Here is a 19993-nt window from a genome sequence, read left to right as displayed (position 1 = left end):
ATGGCTGAATATTCCTATGAAAAAACGAATCAAAAGGAGCGTTCGGTTTACTGAAATGCTCCCGTCTTTCAACAGTGGCTCTCGAGATGGCAGTACCGCGCTCCCAAATGGCACGCAACATGAAGATGATATCCTACCAAATGGCTACTAGAGTAGCCATCGGAGAAATCGGCTAGCCTCCCATCACTCGACTGCACCGAGCGACCCAGATGTTCTAGGCAGTGATGCTCGAAACTATCTCCCACACACTATCCTCCGGTAGAGGTGACGGGCGTGAGCGGAGGGCTAAACTGCATCATGAATCTCAATCCAAGAGACACCTGCTGTCCGTGTATCCTGTAAGCCGGAGAGACCGGGTCAATCGGGAAGGATGTGTCCTCCCTCCGTGAGCCAGGCCGCCATCTCCCAAGTGAAATCCTTGCTCGTCCTCTGTGTACTAGCCACAATCCTGAAGGATGCCAGCCATATCCGTTGTGCGATGGGACGACCCCTTAGGCAATGAGGAATTGTCTCCAAAACTCCATCCGCGCAGCCACTTGCATCTGCCATCTACCTGCATCTGTTCCACCCAAAGGCCAATGTGGAGGCCCCCATGGGAAGAAATAGGAGATCTTGCACGGACGCAAGCTCGTCCAAAGGCATGGCCAGAAGCGAGAAATAACCTATCTCGAGACATCTTGCTCTAGCCAATGGTGTTCCCTCGAGGGGGACCATCTCTTGCAGTCTTGTTAGTAGCATTCAACCTCTCCCCTGGTAGTAGACCTAGAAGCCAGCAACAGCATACACTAGAAAGCTCAGCATTAGGTCCAATCTAAACAAGAATTTCCAAAATCCACGTCCTAGCATTCAAAACAGACGTTCATAATGTAGTCCTATAAAACATGAGTGATGTGGGATCATGACTCAACTTACTTTCCATTTACATGATTTTGTACTTTAAACATTGGCCAAACTTGAACTACAAAGCCCATGGAAATGAAAACTAAGAATTATCCACAAAAGAAAAAGAAAGCAAAGGGTCACCAGACACTTACCTCTCCTCTTTGTGGGCTTGCAAAGACATAAATCCTAACCACACATAGAGAGGTGATGTAAAAATCAGAAGCCCAAGATAGCTCTTTTTACGTGCAATAAGCACTCCTATTGGAAGCATAAGAGCCAGTATAATTGCAAAGTTGAAATTGTTAAAACCATTCCGGAGATAAAATGATGGCGACTCCACTCCATAGAGTGAGCTATCACCACCTCCAAGAACATTGTACAAAACTAGATTCAATGCTGATATTGTCCATCGCCCATAGAAAAACCTATCTGCCAAAGCCAATGGAACCTGCATGGTACAACATAAGAAGAATCCAGAATCCATTCATGAAAAAATTATAATATGCAGAAACTGCCAGGACTATTTTTACCAGAACTAAACCCAAAAGGCTTACACAGTACAGAATAATGTTAGCTTTTATATATGATCCATTTAAAGCAAAAACTTCAAACTAGATGCAACACCATGTACAACATATGATGCAAACCAATGAAACCAGCATGGTAACAATCGAAGACTAATATCCCTACAACTTCTGAACAGCAAGCATATATACCACAGATTCCCTGGTACCTTTTTACGAGAACCAAATAAAAGTTCTCCATTTGACTTGCATTCAAATTAACAGACCAAATAAATTCTCAACAGACGCTGTCAGATAACTGCAACTGAGTCAGCACCAGTGAGCAAAGGAAACATTGCATGGACAGCAAGGCGGGGCTGTCAGGGCCAGGACAGAGGACTATAGACAGTCTGGAGCAGGTTGGAGCTACTGCACGCTCGGGCAGGCTGCAAACATGCAGCAATGGAGCGCTGCCACATGGCAGCAACCTCAGTTGGACAGACATTTGTCTGCAGCAGAAAGTTGGGCCAATCTATAGACAGGTCTACCAGTCTACAGACTGGGTCGATGTTTTCAAGTGCATTCCAGCCCTATAAAAGGGTCCCTAGCCTTGGGTCTATTCTCTTTTACAAAGCCCATTGTGTTGGCTATCTATACAGGGCAGCAGATGTTAGAAATTGAAATCCCACTAGAGGGTATGCCACAGCAGAAGCCTGATAGATAAGCCAGGGAATTACACACGGAAGTGTTTCACTATGGAATCAACTTCATAAACATGGGTGTACTTCACAACCATTCATGTGAGTGCAAGCCAGCAAATAGACTGTGCATCAAGACAAATATAGAAGCAACACTTATATATTTCCGTCCGTCCACAAACTGGACACAATACAATACCAAATTGCTCTCCTACTATATGCCTAGCACCTCTAGATCTCTAAGCCCACGTGCTCCACTGAGCTTATGTAGACTCTTTGTCCAAAGATACCTTCCACCTTGCTGTCCCGAAAGCCAGCCTAGGTGGGCAGCACCTCTAGCTCGGTCTGCAGCTTCTTCTAGGTCACCTTCACCTCCTGAATATAGGGTCCTTTTTGAAGGCACATGGTAGGAGGAACAGAACGGAAAAGAAATAAAAGAACTAGAAAACAATGAAAGGAAATGGAAAGTACAAAGCAATGATAACCAAAATACTCACATAATAGAAAAGCTTGATGTAGACCACTCTGATGTGACACTAGACAAGTACAACACCATATAGTGTGACACTAGACTCTAGAAAGCCAAAGTGTATACCCCCCCATGAAGGAAATGTGAGGGACTACTGGAATGGAACCAAAAACAGAACATGACAATGATTGAGTCTACTGCTCTGTGCACCCTAAGTAGCTCAGAGGCTCAAATGAAGCATGGCTACTTGACCATAACATCGGTCTAGGGAATGCACCAACATCCTTGAACTCGGCCAAGCCCGACCCATCAAAGCCAATAGAAAGGCTCCCACAATACATCCCCTCCTGGCTTCATAATAGGACACGGTAGGAAGCCACACACCACTCATAAAGGAAATAAAACATCATTTGAGAAGGACTATCCAAGGCTAAGAACCATTATTGACTCAATGACTCAAGAAGGTTATTACATCAATTTTTGGGGGGCTGCCAGGGCAAAGTACCCAAGTACATCAAGCTCATGTAAAACTTAAAATGCAAAGTCACGATCATCAGGCTCATAGATCTCTGGATGGAGAGAGAGATCTCGGATGTGAGCTGTGAGAGCATGTGACGGTGATGGCAAGTCTTCATTTGCTTCCTCTGCTTCACTATGGACGGCTGCAACCAAATTGGTATGGTCTTTGTTTTGTTGCTTGGCAAGTTTCTTGAAGCAACGATCCTCGATGTGACCAAGTTCCACACAGAGGTTTGAATTTACCTTTACCCTTTGAAAAAAGTGCAATAGCGTCAGGAGTGGCGGTATACCACCGTTCATGGTCAAGCAGCATGGCCACCATGCCATGGAAGTCCATCTTTGCTACCCGTATTGCTGAAATGACCTCCCGGTAACATTGGAATGTCTTCAATGCTTGAGAGGACAGCAACTCGATCATCTTCCCCTACAGAAAATTCAAAGAAGCAAGTTGCTGTTAGAAATCAGGAGAGTGAGAGAGCAGGAAGCAAGAGAGCTGAACGTAGTGTTTGCAATAGAAGAAGTGAAGGTTACATGAAGTGGGATGGGTTTTATCTAAGTGACAAAACCTTATCCTTCACTAACCATAGTTAGTGAACTAACTGTGGTTAGGGAAAAAACCTCTAAATGAGGGAAAAGTGCCCCTAACCTACTTATTACATTACATTGGTCACTGCTGAATTATAATAATAATTCTAACACCCCCCTGCAGTGCCAATGTCATGTAGAAGGAAATGATCAATCACCAAAAGGATATAAGTTCAGGGCACTGCGAAATGCCTCAAACTTTTCACGTGGAAGTGGTTTGGTGAAGATGTCTGCAACATTGTCATGTGTTGACACATAGATCATACTAATCTCTCCTGCATGCAACTTCTCTCTGACATAGTGATAGTGAACCTCAATGTGCTTCGTGCGAGCATGAAACACAGGATTCTTTGCCACTGCTATAGCACTCTGACTATCAGTGAGAATCGGAGAAGGACCCTCCAATGAAAGATGAAGATCAGCAAATAAACGACGCAGCCAAACACATTCAACTGTCGCTGTGAAAGCTGCCCTGTACTCAGCTTCACATGAGGAGGTAGCCACTGTAGACTATTTCTTGCTCAACCAAGAAATGCAAGCATGTCCTAGGAAGAAACAATTCCCACTAGTGGACTGCCTAGTATCATAGTCTCCAGCCCAATCTGAGTCATTGTCACCATGCATCTGCAAGTCAGCCCCCCTGGAAACATCAAGCCAAAAGACTTTGTACCTTGCAAGTAATGGAAGATGCGTTTTACAGCCTGCCAATGCATAATCTTTGGGCTGTGCATATACCTGCTCACCTAAGAAACTGAAAACTGAATATCAGGTCGTGTATTGCAGAGATAAATGAGGCATCCAACAGCCCGACTATAGAGTGTGACATCAATTGATTCACCCCCATCATGCATTGTAAGCTTCAGCCCCGGCTCCATAGGAGTGGACATAGGTTTGCAATCATGCATGTTGAATCTGTCCAAGAGTTTTTCAACATACTTGGACTGAGACATAACAATGCCACGTTTCTCTTGAATAAACTAGATCCCAAAAAAGAAATGTAACAAGCCCAATTCTGACATATCAAATGTAGCTTTCAATTGGGCCTTGAAATCTGCAATTACTTCCTCATTTGATCCGGTGAGCAGCATGTCATCTACATAAAGAATGATGACCAGAATATCCCTCCCATCCTTCTTGATGTAGAGGGTGCTCTCAGTTGGACTATTGTGCAGCCCCTTGCTGGTCAGAAAGGTATCAATTTTGGCATACCATGCACGTGGGGCTTGTTTCAGCCCATATACCATCTGCATTGTGCTTCACCTTATAAACCTTATTAAGCTTGCATACCTGAAGTGCATTTTCTGCAATTTGAAAGCCCGGAGGTTGTTTGACATAAGCCTCTTCCAATTAAGGAAAGCTCTTTTAATGTCCAACTGATGAACATGCCATTCAAAATTTGCAGCCATGGCTATAACCGACCTGATGGTTGTCATCCTGGATGTAGAAGCAAAAGTCTCCTCATAATCTATGCCCTTTTTCTGAGCATATCCTTTTGCAACCAACCTTGCCTTGTACCGATCAATGGACCCATCTGGTTTTCTTTTGACTTTGAAAACCGACCGTGTACCTATGGCATTCTTACCTGGTGGCAAATCCACAACATCCCAAGTTTAATTTTTATTAATGGACTGCAACTCATCGTGCATGGCATCCATCCAATGCACATTATCTTTTGCTTCTTCAAATGTCTCAGGCTCCTCCTCATCAAGAAGAGTACCTGCATAAGCTGATTCAACTGAATGAGCTCCCTCCATGTGCCTTACTGCACTACGAGTTCTACCAGGCAATGGAGCTTCAAGCCTACTCTCCTTGAGAGCGGGGGAACCAAATGCTATAGGAAGCATTCCCTCAAACACATCATCTGAAGAGGCCGCAATATGAAATTCAGCATTTGTATGTGCAGAATTTTCAGAGAATATGACATCTCTACTGACAAAAATCTTGCGTGTAGCAGGATTGTAGAGACGATAGCCTTTGCTTTGTGAACTATATCCCACAAAAATGCATTGTAGTGCCTTATCTGACAACTTGTGTCTGAACTCCACAGACACGTGGGCATATGCAACACAACCAAAAACTCTGAAGTGGTCCATTGAAGGCTTTCACCCATACCATGCCTCATAGGGAGTGATTGTCTTCAAAGCCTTTGTAGGAGCCTGATTTGAAATATAGTTTGCACACATGAGGCCTTCCAGCCAAAACCTGTGAGGCAACTTCTTACTTGTGAGCATGCATCTATCCATTTCCATGGTGGTGCGATTCTTCCGCTCAGCTTTGCCATTCTATTGAGGTGTAAGCCTCACTGTAAGCTGATGCATTATGCCTTTTTCTTTCAGAAATGTCTCAAATCTAGTTGTCGGGGAGGAGGTTGGGGTAGAGAATGGCGGCGGAATTTGAGGCAGATTGCGGGCAGAGAAGGATTCCGGCAATGCAAAGAGATTGATGATACATGAGAGTCACTCTATATCAAATGGGGCTACAGCAACATCTAAGAACTGGAATAGAACTTCTGCAAAAGAAACAGAACTTTGTACTTTCTGGTCACACAAAACAGTAAAATATTGCATGCTGAAATAATGCAAGACTGAGAACTTTCATTCGTCCCCGTTGTTTGTCAGGCGAATTGTGAATGGAAAAACTGGCTATCAGTCCTCAAAGCCAAACCAGTGAGCAGCAGCAGCAGCAGATCAGGTTATGAATGGTCTGATCATAGATACAGGCCTGAAGTACCAGCAGCTTACAGAGCAGCAGCCACATAGGGGGGCCATGGCATTACGCTGGGGCTGTTGCCAATGGTTACATTGGGTGTGACAGGCCGGCTGCTGGCAGCTTGATTAAACAAGCAAGGTAATGGCAGCCAACAGTTGTAGATGTGTGCATTATTTTCAGCAGATCCTTATGAATGTTTTTCTAAGTAACTGCACTCAACTTGCTGGTACTATAGAATATCTTTGCCATGTCCATCATGACAATCAAAATGCTATAGACAATGGCATAAGTCAACAGTTCATTACTATTTCATTTATAAATGCTTCTACGTTCAAAATATGACACGCAAAAGAGGAGGCAGCCGCAAATACTCACCAAGGTGCAGATCGACGTTGTGAACCCAGCTAAAAATATGCCTATGAAACCTCCAGTTGTCAATGCATATATCACTATTGGAAGAAAGGCGAGCACTGAAAATGGCCAACCTACCAATACACCAACTGCAGCTACAGACACAGCCAATCGAGGCTTTCCATAAAGCAGTGCAGCAACTGCTAAAGTCATACTGTACATGGAAAAAGTGCTCGGAAGGAAACCTATGAAGGAAGAAAGCATTAGTTAGACCTTAATTCAGTCCAACCAGTTATAAAATTCAGGTGACCAGAGAAACAACACAAAAAGCAGTCACAATCTCACTTGTGCTCGCATTGAAGCAGCCACTTGTGAAACACAGGAGCATTAAAGTGTAGGTAGCAAGCCTTTTGCCATAGCGCTGTGATATTGCTGCGACAAGTGCAGCTTCTGACCCAGCTGATAAAATGCCAAGAGCTAGCCGTAAAGTGTAGAAGACATGTACCTTGTACAGTTGAGGACAGTTAGCTATACCACAAATTCTCTACGCAGAAATGTCCATAAAGATAAATTTTAAAAAATTCCCAAAAGTGCAGGAGAAAATTAATCAGCTTTCAAACATGAGATTTGCATATTAATATATGAGTTATGCCCCTTCTATTCAGAGCTTGTGATGTGATGCCAGGCACACCTTTCCAAGGCCCTGACCAAACCACCATGATGCTGGGCCAGCTACTACTGCATGAACCAGTAGATAAAAATACGAGCGCAAAGCAAACTCAGAACTGCCCTACAAAATAGAAACATAACAGTTCACGTTGAGCTTATTCAGCAACATATGGTAACTTAAACTATTTTAAAATGACATGTTCATCACATCACATATTCAGAGCAAAACTCCACATGTATTACAGAATATATTGAGATCACAGAATACAATACATTAACTCTGAAGTGTCATGACCCCCATGTTTATACAAAAAGATCAAAGGAATAACAGTTTCTCTGATGGCAGACTAGCATGGGATCCACTAAACTTTCTGATGTTTTTTTTTCTTTTTTTCGTTTCCAGAGAACTTTCTGATGTTTCAGCATACACAAGCAAAAAAAGAGTACTAAGCCCTGTATTCACAGTGGGTAGTATTCAATGCAATTCGAATATATACAAGCTACCCGACGGGCACTTGTACAAGAGCAAAATGACAAGAATAAACCGTTGTATAAATGCACGCCCTGTGAGAGAATTCGCCATACATGGAATGCACATCAGCGGAAGCAATCTTTCACCAAGAATGGTTCACACAAGAGATGCAGATAGAAGAGCTATGTAAATATCAGGCTGAAAACTTAAGCTCTGGAAACCTCGCTCTCCTCTGCTGGATGTCAGTAGCCATCCCGCACAACTCTTGAAATGGGAGGTGAAGGAACAATGTGCAAGGATGCACAATGCCAAATGCTCTTGTATTCTTCAAGGGATGAAGGAGTGACTTATGCAACCGTTACTCGTGTAGAGATTGAGAGTGTATCCTCAGCTATATAGCCCTCAAGGGGGCTAGGCCTGGGCCAACCATCCCACCACATAGACAAAACCAGGGGCTGACCAGGCAAAGCCGGTGGCAGAGCATGGACCTGACCTACAGCCGACCTGCAGTCAATGCTGCCACAACTGCCACATGGCATTTGTGCCACACAGCAGCCTTTTTAAGCACCTGACACATGGCTGCTGCCACATCACCTATTGGCCACAAATTTACAGTTTTGCCACCTCAGCAAGCCGAACAGCTGCCACATACTGCTTCACATGTTGCAATGCAAGTGGCCCGATACTCTACCTCTGTCAAAGAGAATGCAACTGAGGGTTGCTTCTTGCTCAACCATGGGACACAGCTCCCCGTCAATATAAGCCAACACCCAAAAATAGACCTCCAGGTGTCTGGATCTCATGCCCTCTAATGAACTCAACATATTGGAGAGATAGATGAGGCAACCATTCAACCTGCTGTACCCTGTGATGTCCACCAGTAGAGACAGTTCTAGTGGTATGGCTTCAATGCTATTGCTGAATAGATTGGGTAGTTCAGCATGTATGGCTGAGCTAGAGATGAGTACACTTGTGTCAGCAGTATTCATCAAAGGTATGTGACGATAGTATCTTAGAGATCTTGGTTAGAGTGACATGATTCTAAAACAATTCTTCTGATTGTTATTGATTGAGGAAAGAATTAAGAGATTTAGTGAGGTTGTTGCATATTGTCTACTCAGATCTCACGTGAGAGAGTTAGCGACAGTGAGCAGGTTGTAATCAGTTTCTAGGACTACTTAGTGGATTCTAGATTGGTACTTCTCATAATACCTCGATCGGTAAAAATTTAATAGTTTTCTCAAACAGTACTTTAGAGATACTAGGTCAAATTTGAGTTCAAGATGAGAGGTATAGTCACACAACCATTGCATGGATGTTGAAAGATTACATACCTTCTGTTGTTCCTGCTACCTTGATTTCTGCAAAAATAAACATGATTTAAGGAGGAGAGTAGTGGTTTGGCGAAAGGAGCATGTGGTATGGGACATATGACCTGATCTTCAAACAGACTTACTTCCATGGTGGTCTAGAACTTAGGTTTGGGGGTGGCTTCCCTCTATGTCCATCCAAACAGAGACTACACCTGGGGGATGGTGGCTTGGTTGACAAAGGGAGGACACGCATTTCAGATTGATGAGATCTCCCCAACCTACCGGATACAGGGTCAAAGCATCCAGAGGATTGCACTCCATGAGGCAGTCCCTCTTGACAGCCTAGCTCCTCCTCCTAGGGAGGACACTGTTTGGGAGGTGGTAGCCAGCATCACGGCTTGGAACATTTGGGTGGCTCGCTGCAGTCTTGTGATGGGTGTGCACCCCGTTCCACCCTCGGCTACCCTAGTTGCCATCTGGCAGGATATCATTTACACTCTACGGTCCACCTGGGAGCGTGGGACTCCAGGCTCCAGGGCGACTATCGAGAGGCATGCTCGTTTCTGCAAGGCTTGGCCTGCAGGTGTTTTCTACATCTTCACTCCGCGAGGGATTTGCCGGCTGTATAGTCCCCCCACTTGGCTGTTAGCCCCAGTTCCAGAGATCCCCTAGGCCATGAGCTGGGTTTCTTTGGAACAGGCCAGTTTCTTTCTTTCAGCCTTTTCCGGTTTTTCCATACTCAGCACCTTCGGGGCTGCTGTCTTGTATGAGCTCTTTCAAGCATTAATAGACAAATGGGCAGTTTACCGTGAAGGCGTAGCACTAATTAGAGAGTTTAAATCAAAACCAAAAGACTCTCTAGATACTCTAAATAATAGGGGTTGTTTTTTGCACTCCTTGGGAGCTGCCATGTGCCCTCCCTAAAGCAAATGTACTAGAGGGTTTCTTGCTGTCCCATATGTTAGAATTATTATTATAATTCAGCAGTGACCAATGTAATGTAATAAGTAGGTTAGGGGCACTTTTTCCTCATTTAGAGGTTTTTCCCCCTAACCACAGTTAGTTCACTAACTATGGTTAGTGAAGGATAAGGTTTTGTCACTTAGACAAAACCCATCCCACTTCTTGTATTAGTCACTTCTTCAATTGCAAGTACTACGTTCAGCTCTCTTGCTTCCAGCTCTCTCACTCTCTCGTTTCTAACATTTGGTATCAGAGCAGCTTGATCCTGATCCTAGCTTCCTTGCCCGCAAGCTTCAACTCCCGCAAGCTTATTGCCCAGCTACCTTGCTCCCTGCTCTTCCTGCTCGTCGTCTGTACAGCTCATCGCCAGCAGCTCGTCGTCCGTACAGTCCATCCGTACAATCTGTACGGACTAATTCCGTACAGCCCGTACCCTTGTCGTACAGCTCCTACGTCACTTCGTTCGTACTGCTCCCGTACCAACCTACGCTGACATTCCGTACAAGTACATGCTGGCATTCCGTCCGTACACTCATCCGTACATCGAGCGCCTTCCGTACAATCGTCGTACTGTTTGCCGCTGTACCGTACGTTTTGTAAATCGTCCGTACAATCAGCCGTACTGTTTGCCGTTGTACCGTACGTTTTGTAAATCGTCTGTACATGTGCCGTACTGCACCGTACCGCAGGTCCGTACCAACTGCCGTACATCTGTACAGCTGCTCCACACGTGCGAACTCTATTCATGTTGCATCAGCACCATACAGCCCCGTACAGTTCGTACATCTGCCGTACAGCTGACGTCAGTTATCCGTACAACTGTACAGTCTGTACTGTACGAACTGTTGCTGTTCTTGAGGTCAGGGTGCCTTTACAGGATACTGTAGAAAGGTGGTTGTTTGTAGAGCTTTCATAGCAGGTGAACATTGGAAGGAGTTTTTTATCAGGCATTGGTGCAGAGAGCCATTGTTTGGCCTGCATTTTGGGAGCAAATTTGGGGCTTTTGCATTTGTTGCAGAGAATTGCAAAAATTTGGGGCTTTTAGTTCATTTGCGCCTTTCAGGTGCAATTTCTTGAAAAAATTTGGGGCTTTTGCAATCACACTGCAATTTTGCAGTGAAATTTGGGGCTTTTGCAGGCAGAGTGCTATTTGTGCAACATTTGGGGCTTTCAGACCATTTGCCCTCTTTTGTATGCAATTTCCCACAAGAAATTAGGGCTTTTGCATTTGGGTTGCAATTTTGTAGGTAAAAGAGCATTTTGGAAGTTTGCAGACAGTTTTGGACTCAATACGAGTCAAATTGCAGACTTTTGCCACCTTTTGCAGATTCTATTTGCAGATTTTTGGGCATTGAGCAGAGCATTGTGGTGCATTTTGAGCCTTTGACAGGTTGTGACAGTATTTGTCACTGTGGGCATATTTTTCTTTGCAGATTTTACTTGTGCATCTTACATCCCAGGAAGGGATTTTACTTGTTCAGTTTGCTGTATTTCTGAGTTTATCTGGCAAAAATGGCACATAACAACTCAAATGAGGTGTTCGGGGTTCTCACATAGGAGGATAAGTTGGATGGCACCAACTACTCCTTGTGGAGTTTCATGGTTCGCAATATCTTAGTTGGCAGAAATCTTTGGGATTATGTCAATGGAGATGAAGAAAGACCAGATACAACGCCTATACCTGTCACTCCTACAGCTGGAGATAGGGGTAGAGGTACAAATACAGCACAGGTAATTGAAGCAGCCGCTCCAGGTGCTCCCACAGCAGAGCAGAAAAGATGGGACTCTAGAGATGCACAAGCTCTTTCAGTAATTTCTCTTTCTGTCAAGAGGTTCATTATACCTCATATTCGGTCATGCAAGACATCTATGGCAGCTTGGGTAATACTGGAGAGTATGTTTGCAGCAAGAAACGATGCCAGAGTTTCCTTTCTGAAGTGAGAACTTTCCCATACACATATGCAGGAGGGAGATTCCAAGAATTCTCACCTCCGGATTCAGAGATGATCTCCACCACTCTGAACTCTCTTCCTGAGTCCTATCTCGGTTTCCACCCCTCGCTGAATTTGTCATTGAGAGGGGGCAGCAATCCTCTCTCCTTTCACGAGTTGGTAGGACTTCTATTGCAGGAGGAACAAACACGCAAAAATATGGCAACCCGGGCTGGCGAGCATGCTATGCTCTCTAAGTTCAAGCCCAAGGGTAAAGGGCAGCATAAGCCACATGCCCATCAGCCCACACATCAGCATAAAGCTGATTCTGGACAGCCTTCTTATAAGGCACAGGGTGATACAAACAAGCAGAAAAAGAAGGGCATCTACCATTATTGCAAGAAGCCAGGTCATTATATTGGAGAGTGCAAGAAGCGCATAGCCAAAGAAAAGAAAAAAAAAGAAAAGGGATTCCGGTATGGCTGTATCATATGCATCAGGTCCACATTGCCATGATGGAGGAGATGTTGCAGCCAACTTGGTTGAAGAGCACTATGCCTTTTTGACTTGCACTTCAGATTTTTTAGTGGGTAGTTCAGATACTACAGCCACTAATAATGATGACCCATATGCTTTTTTGACTTGCAGTTACAATCCTTCAAAGGATGAATGCTCTTTCAGTGTTGATGAGACACTACATACTTGGTATTTTGATAGTGGTGCTTCAAAGCACATCACTTCCAAGAAAAATATGTTTGTAACTTTGCATTCTTCACCCACCAAGAAGAAGGCAACTTGTGCAAATAATTCTTCTCATTCAATGTGGAGTGGGAGACATAATTCTCACATCCACTGATGGCACAGATTTCAGAATATCAGATGTACTCTATGTGCCAGGTATAAAGAAGAATTTGCTTTCAATGTCCTCACTCAATAGAGGAGGATTTCACGTTGTTTTTTATGATGACAAGTGTGCAGTCAGAGACAAAGAAAATGAATATGCTTTGAGGTTGTCTTGGAGTCGCCTCCTCCTCATGCATGTGAAGGTTGCATTCTTGGCAAAATGCATAGGCTTCCCTTCAAGAAGGATGGTGCAGTGAAAGCTACAAGAAAATTGCAGCTTATTCACAGTGATGTCTGCGGTCCCATGAGGACACCTGCTTTTGGGGGTTATCTCTATTTTGTTACATTCATAGATGACTTTACCAACTACACTTGGGTTTATGGTCTCAAGGCAAAATCAGAAGTGTTTATGCATTTCAAACACTTTGTGGCTCTAGTTGAAAATGAGACAAGACTCAAGGTGCAGACACTTCGCACAGATCCAAGGTAGAAGTACATGTCTCATGAATTTGAGACATTTCTGAAAGAAAAAGGCATTATGCATCAGCTTACAGTGAGGCTTACACCTCAACAAAATGGAAAAGCTGAGCAGAAGAATCGCACCACCATGGAAATAGATAGATGCATGCTCACAAGTAAGAAGTTGCCTCACAGGTTTTGGCTGGAAGGCCTCATGTGTGCCAACTATATTTTAAATCGGGCTCCTACAAAGGCTTTGAAGACAATCACTCCCTATGAGGCATGGCATGGGAGAAAGCCTTCAGTGGACCACTTCAGAGTTTTTGGTTGTGTTGCATATGCCCACGTGTCTGTGGAGTTCAGATACAAGTTGTCAAATAAGGCACTAAAATGCATTTTTGTGGGATATAGTTCACAAAGCAAAGGCTATCATCTCTACAATCCTGCTACACACAAGATTTTTGTCAGTAGAGATGTCGTATTCTCTGAAAATTCTGCACATACAAATGCTGAATTTCATATTCCGGCCTCTTCAGATGATGTGTTTGAGGGAATGCTTCCTATAGCATTTGGTTCCCCCGCTGAAAATCAGAATTTACAGCAACCTCCGCCAACTCCACAAGTACAGATTCAGCCCCCAGCTGAATTGGTACAACCTCAGGGTATGGATGAAGTTGTCAGGCAAGAAATTAAAGAGATACACGCAGCCAAAACAGTCCGGCATTGGTTGCTTCAGACTCTCAGGGAGAGTAGGCTTGAAGCTCCATTGCCTGGGAGAACTCGTAGTGCAGTAAGGCACATGGAGTGAGCTCATTCAGTTTAATCAGCTTATGCAGGTACTCTTCTTGATGAGGAGGAGCCTTAGACATTTGAAGAAGCAAAACATAATGTGCATTGGATGAATGCCATGCACGATGAGTTGCAGTCCATTAATAAAAATCAGACTTGGGATGTTGTGGATTTGCCACCAAGTAAAAATGCCATAGGTACATGGTGGGTTTTCAAAGTCAAAAGAAAGCCAGATGGGTCCGTTGATCGGTACAAGGCAAGGCTGGTTGCAAAAGGATATGCTCAGAAAAAGGACATAGATTATGAGGAGACTTTTGCTCCTACATCCAGGATGACAACCATCAGGTCAGTTATAGCCATGGCTGCAAATTTTGAATGGAATGTTCATCAGTTGGACATTAAAACAGCTTTCCTTAATGGAGACTTGTTGGAAGAGGTTTATGTCAAACAACCTCCGGGCTTTCAAATTTCAGAAAATGCACTTCAGGTATGCAAGCTGAATAAAGCTTTGTATGGGCTGAAACAAGCCCCACGTGCATGGTATGCCAAAATTGATGCCTTTCTGACCAGCAAGGGGCTGCACAATAGTCCAACTGAGAGCACCCTCTACATCAAGAAGGATGGGGGGGATATTCTGATCATTATTCTTTATGTAGATGACATGCTGCTCACCGGATCAAATGAGGAAGTAATTGCAGATTTCAAGGCCCAATTGAAAGCTACATTTGATATGTCAGACTTGGGCTTGTTACATTTCTTTTTGGGGATCCAATTTATTCAAGAGAAACGTGGCATTGTTATGTCTCAGTCCAAGTATGTTCAAAAGCCTATGTCGACTCCCATGGAGCCGGGGCTGAAGCTTACAATGCATGATGCGGGTGAATCAATTGATGTCACACTCTACAGTCAGGCTGTTGGATGCCTCATTTATCTCTGCAATACACGACCTGATATTCAGTTTTCAGTTTCTCAGGTGAGCAGGTATATGCACAGCCCAAAGATTATGCATTGGCAGGCTGTAAAACGCATCTTCCGTTACTTGCAAGGTACAAAGTCTTTTGGCTTGATGTTTCCCAGGGGGGGTGACTTGCAGATGCACGCTTACAATGACTCAGATTAGGCTGGAGACTATGATACTAGGCAGTCCACTAGTGGGAATTGTTTCTTTCTAGGACATGCTTGTATTTCTTGGTTGAGCAAGAAATAGTCTACAGTGGCTACCTCCTCATGTGAAGCTGAGTACAGGGCAGCTTTCACAGCGACAGTTGAATGTGTTTGGCTGTGTTGTTTATTTACTGATCTTCATCTTTCATTGGAGGGTCCTTCTCCGATTCTCACTGATAGTCAGAGTGCTATAGCAGTGGCAAAGAATCCTGTGTTTCATGCTCGCACGAAGCACATTGAGGTTCATTATCACTATGTCAGAGAGAAGTTGCATGCAGGAGAGATCAGTATGATCTATGTGTCAACACATGACAATGTTGCAGACATCTTCACCAAAGCACTTCCACGTGAAAAGTTTGAGGCATTTCGCAGTGCCCTGAACTTATCTCCTTTTGGTGATTGATCATTTCCTTGTACATGGCATTGGCACTGCAAGGGGGGTATTAGAATTATTATTATAATTCAGCAGTGACCAATGTAATGTAATAAGTAGGTTAGGGGCACTTTTCCCTCATTTAGAGGTTTTTCCCCCTAACCACAATTAGTTCACTAACTATGGTTAGTGAAGGATAAGGTTTTGTCACTTAGACAAAGCCCATCCCACTTCTTGTATTAGTCACTTCTTCAATTGCAAGTACTACGTTCAACTCTCTTGCTTCCAGCTCTCTCACTCTCTCGTTTCTAACACCATAGACCTTTTGGTCTCCAATGGAAGTTAATAGACTTTCTTTCTTTCTTTCTTTTCTTTCTTTCTCAACCAACCCCACATGGACAGCCTTGCAGGAAGCAATACTTGCCTCAGCCACGCAAACATTTGGAGCAGCAACTACAAGAAAAAAGAAACAGGTCAAAGGACCACCACACAAGAAATGGTATGACGAGGAATGCAATCAACTACGCCAAGAGCTGAAATACATACTGGATGCAGATAGGTGTAAACAACTGGAGAAGACATACAATGCCCTCACAAGGAAAAAGAAAAGAAAATATATTTTGGAAAGAGAGAAATCTGATTTGGTGACTTTCATCAAAAATCCAAGAAAGGGCTGGAAACAAGTGAAAGGCAGACGGAAATAGGTCATAGGGGATATATCAGATGCAACCACACTTAACTATGTTACCAAGTTGTACAATCATGCACTTGCTACTGAAATGGGGAAGGAAGATCTATCGGTCACATGCACTAGTCCTTTCACCTTCGAAGACATTGAAGTTGGACTCAAGAAGATGGCTAATGGCAAAGCATCAGATCAGATACAGGCGGAATTTGTAAAATGGACAGGAGACCGAGCAAGAACATGGCTCTCACACATCCTAACACATGCTCTACACCATGGTTTCCCTCAGGAATGGCAAGAAAATTGGGTCCAACCTTTACACAAAGGTGGAGACAAAAATTCAGTCACAAATTACAGAACTATAATGGTCAGCTCTACATTGGCCAAGCTCTTCAGTACAGTGCTTGAAATGAAAATCAGTTCATGGGCAGAAGAGGCACAGAAAAGAGCCACCGGACAGGCAGGATTTCGCAAGGAGCACAGGACAGCCGACCACCTTATTACCTTAAGGGTCCTCATGGATGAATGGAGACTGAGAGGACACACTTATTTTGTTGTTTTGTGGATTTCAAGAAAGCATTTGACACAGTTCCAAGAGGAGGATTATGGAAGAGAATGCAAGAAATAGGAGTCCCTTTGGCCTTAAGGGTAGGCATCTCTCGCATCTATGAAAAGGTATTATGCCGACTCAAACAAACACAAGGTATGTCTGATGTATTTGAGAGCAATATGGGAGTGAAGCAAGGCTGCCCTCTATCGCCTACCTTGTTCGGAATATGCATTGACCAACTGGAGGAACTCATCAATGAATTTGCAGTAGAGAAAGGGTTGCAAGGACCGCAATTGGGGCTTTGGACAGTGCTATTGTTGTTATACGCAGATGATGTCGTTCTTTTTGCATACGATCCGGAATCTATGCACAAACTTTTACAAGTGCTTAAGACTTTTTGTAGGGAAAGCGGGCTGCAAGTAAATGTCTGAAAAACAAAGATGATGGCACTCTGTACCAATCAGCCAGAACATCCCCCTGAGATCACCTTTGATGGACAGATCATTGAGTATGTCAGCACCTTCAAATACTTAGGGGTTGATATCCCGGCAGATCACAGATGGTGGCAATGTATACATAGAAGGATGGACACTGGTTGGGGGTACCAGCTTGAGAATGATTGCAGGCACACCGACACTAGGAACTGGAAAATTTGAAATGTATTGTTTGATGCATATGTAGTGCAGACAGTATTATATGGAGTGGAAGTATGGGGAGGCAACATTTCAGCCTCTACATGGAATGATATTGAGAAAATGCAAAAAGCTTTCTTAAGGAGACACCTTGGTGTCAAACCCACTACTCCATACTCAATACTTATGTTGGAAACGGGAAGGAGACCGATTGAATTTCATGCATCGATCAGAGTTATGCAATACCTAATAGAGGTGCAGCAAATGCAACCTGATAGGCTGCCTCATAAAGCATGGAATGCCAACACAAAGCTTCAAAAGAACTACAAAAGTAAGGTCATCTGCACAGGATGGGCAACCGACATAAGAAAATGGTTCAGCAAATGGACAGTGGAAGCATATTTGACCATGCCGCCTGAAAAGGTCAACATGCAAGTGTTTCAACTGTCTTTATTGAGCACTTTGCGGAATCACTGGTTGACAAGTGAAAAGAGGGTAAAGCTGGAATATTACCAAGACAACATAAATCCCACATGTTGGTCTACATACATGTCCATAGAGACTCATGCTCAGTCTTATATTAGCACACCTATCCCCCTTCTATATCGCAGAAACATCGCCAAGTTCCGTACCAGATCTCATACATTTGCCATTGAGCAGGGAGCTTGGATACACCAGCCCAGACATGCTAGATTCTGTACCCTTTGTGACATGCAGACAGTTGAGACGGAGGCACATGTAGCTCTACAATGCCCCCGATATGCACATATCAGGGAAGACTACCAGCAGATACTGGGGGACTCCGCTCAGTTGACATCAGCTCTCTTCACTGCCTCTCCGGACAACATTGGGATCTTTTGTCACTCGTCTTTTTACCTGTCGTCAGGAACTCATAGACTCTTGACCCCTCTCCTTGAGGAGACTCTTTTTACATTGTATCAAGACGGGTCCCATGGGTCATTTTTTGGCCCCCGGAGGACACTAATAAATTCTACTTTACTTCTACTTCTCTCTCTCTCTCTCTCTCTCTCTCTCTCTCTCTCTCTCTCTCTCTCCTTCTACCCCTTTCCTCTCCCTCTTTCCCTCTCTTTCTCTCTCCCCCTTCTGCTCCTCCATCCCCTTCCTCCGAATCTGTCCCTACCCCTTTTCTACATTGGTTTCAAAGCCCTTTCCTTGGGCTTAGTACCTTTCTCTTCTACCGTTGGTGCCGTTCACTAGCGACAACACATCTATCAACAAAAGATTGCTCAAGAATTAGACGCAATCGGGCAACTCCACAACGTCAATGCACAGTTTGGAGAGCTCCTCAGCTCGGGTTTCTTGCCCTTACAAAAAAACGCAAAGCACACTCAATGCCAACGCACATTCAACACCTCTGCCAACGCCATCTCATAGGCACTCAAAGAAGCAATTAGAGCGTGGCAGAAAAGGCAACACAAACGAGCGTGGGGAAGAAGCCATCGCCAACCATCATTCTGCTCGCCATCACCATTTATGCTTTCACTGTGAGCCACCATGAGCCGAGCCCTGTCTGCCACCGTGAGTGAGTCCTACTCAGCCCATGAGCCACCATGAATTGAGCCCCTGCACAACCCGTGCAATGAATCCAGCCTTTGCGTGCCCGTGCGCCGCCCTACTCCACACCTTCGCCGCTTCCCATTTTCTGTTCTTGCAAACCTTAGCCTACAAGGTTTGCTACCTGGTTTGCTACCTAGGGTAGACTAACAAAGGATTACTTGGTTGGTTAGGTTAGTTTAGGTTTGGTTAGGTCTAACTTGTTAGTGGGTTGGGTTAGTTTGGTTAGGTTTAGTTAGGTTGGTCGGGTTAGGACAATTAGGTTAACCTAATTGGGGTTCCATTATAGGGTTAGGTTGGGTTAGACTAAGTCAGTGTCCTAACTGTCTTACCAGCCTTAGGTTAGGAGTCCTAACTGTCCTAGGTGACTTAAGGACTAAGGAGTCCTAATTGTCCTAGGTGACTTAGGGACCACCCCCCCCCCCAAAAAAAAGGGGCAAAAAGTTCATTTTTGAGCCTCTTTTTAGGGGCCTTTCACAGCCCATTTGGAGCCATTTTGGCTCCGTTTCGAAGCTTCTTCGACGACCTTTCTTCCTAGCCTCTCCATCAACCTTTTCGTGTTTCCACACACCATCTCAGGTGCTCATTACAACTGGGATTTGCTATCCATTTCTCTTTGTCTACATTCGAGCTTCTCTCTCCAGGGCCAGTCACCATGCCACCGAAGCGTGCCCCTCATGATATATTGCATGACAGTGATGAGGCTGCTCAATATGAGCAAGTGCCTGCCACAGTGGTTGCATCCACTGGTGGTACGGAGGTTCCTTCCACTCAGCCTCTGCATCCCGGGAAGCACAGGCAGCGCAGACAGTTTTTTGATGCCCTTTCCTCTATGCTCCAGGGTGCTTTCCGCTAGATA

General features: G+C 44.3%; 1 protein-coding gene across 1 annotated transcript in view; it reads right to left on the bottom strand.

Moving 5' to 3' along the window:
* EBS3 (Alg9-like mannosyltransferase family) overlaps positions 1–19993 on the bottom strand; it is a 65453-nt gene that overhangs the window by 28836 nt on the left and 16624 nt on the right. Inside the window, exons 2-5 of the mRNA XM_087383625.1 lie at positions 7408–7501; positions 7062–7221; positions 6741–6961; positions 1035–1330 (exon numbers count right to left, since the gene is read on the bottom strand). Of these exons, the coding sequence (XP_087239751.1) occupies positions 1035–1330; positions 6741–6961; positions 7062–7221; positions 7408–7501 (771 nt within the window). The remainder of the gene's footprint in view (positions 1–1034; positions 1331–6740; positions 6962–7061; positions 7222–7407; positions 7502–19993) is intronic.

This window comes from Dipteris shenzhenensis, chromosome 13 (assembly GCF_047967505.1).
Source record: "Dipteris shenzhenensis isolate YYH24624 ecotype China chromosome 13, Dip_SZ_1.0, whole genome shotgun sequence".
NCBI classification, from domain to species: domain Eukaryota; kingdom Viridiplantae; phylum Streptophyta; class Polypodiopsida; order Gleicheniales; family Dipteridaceae; genus Dipteris; species Dipteris shenzhenensis.
Note: the sequence above shows the minus strand (reverse complement) of the source record. Positions and strands in the feature narration are given on the sequence as shown.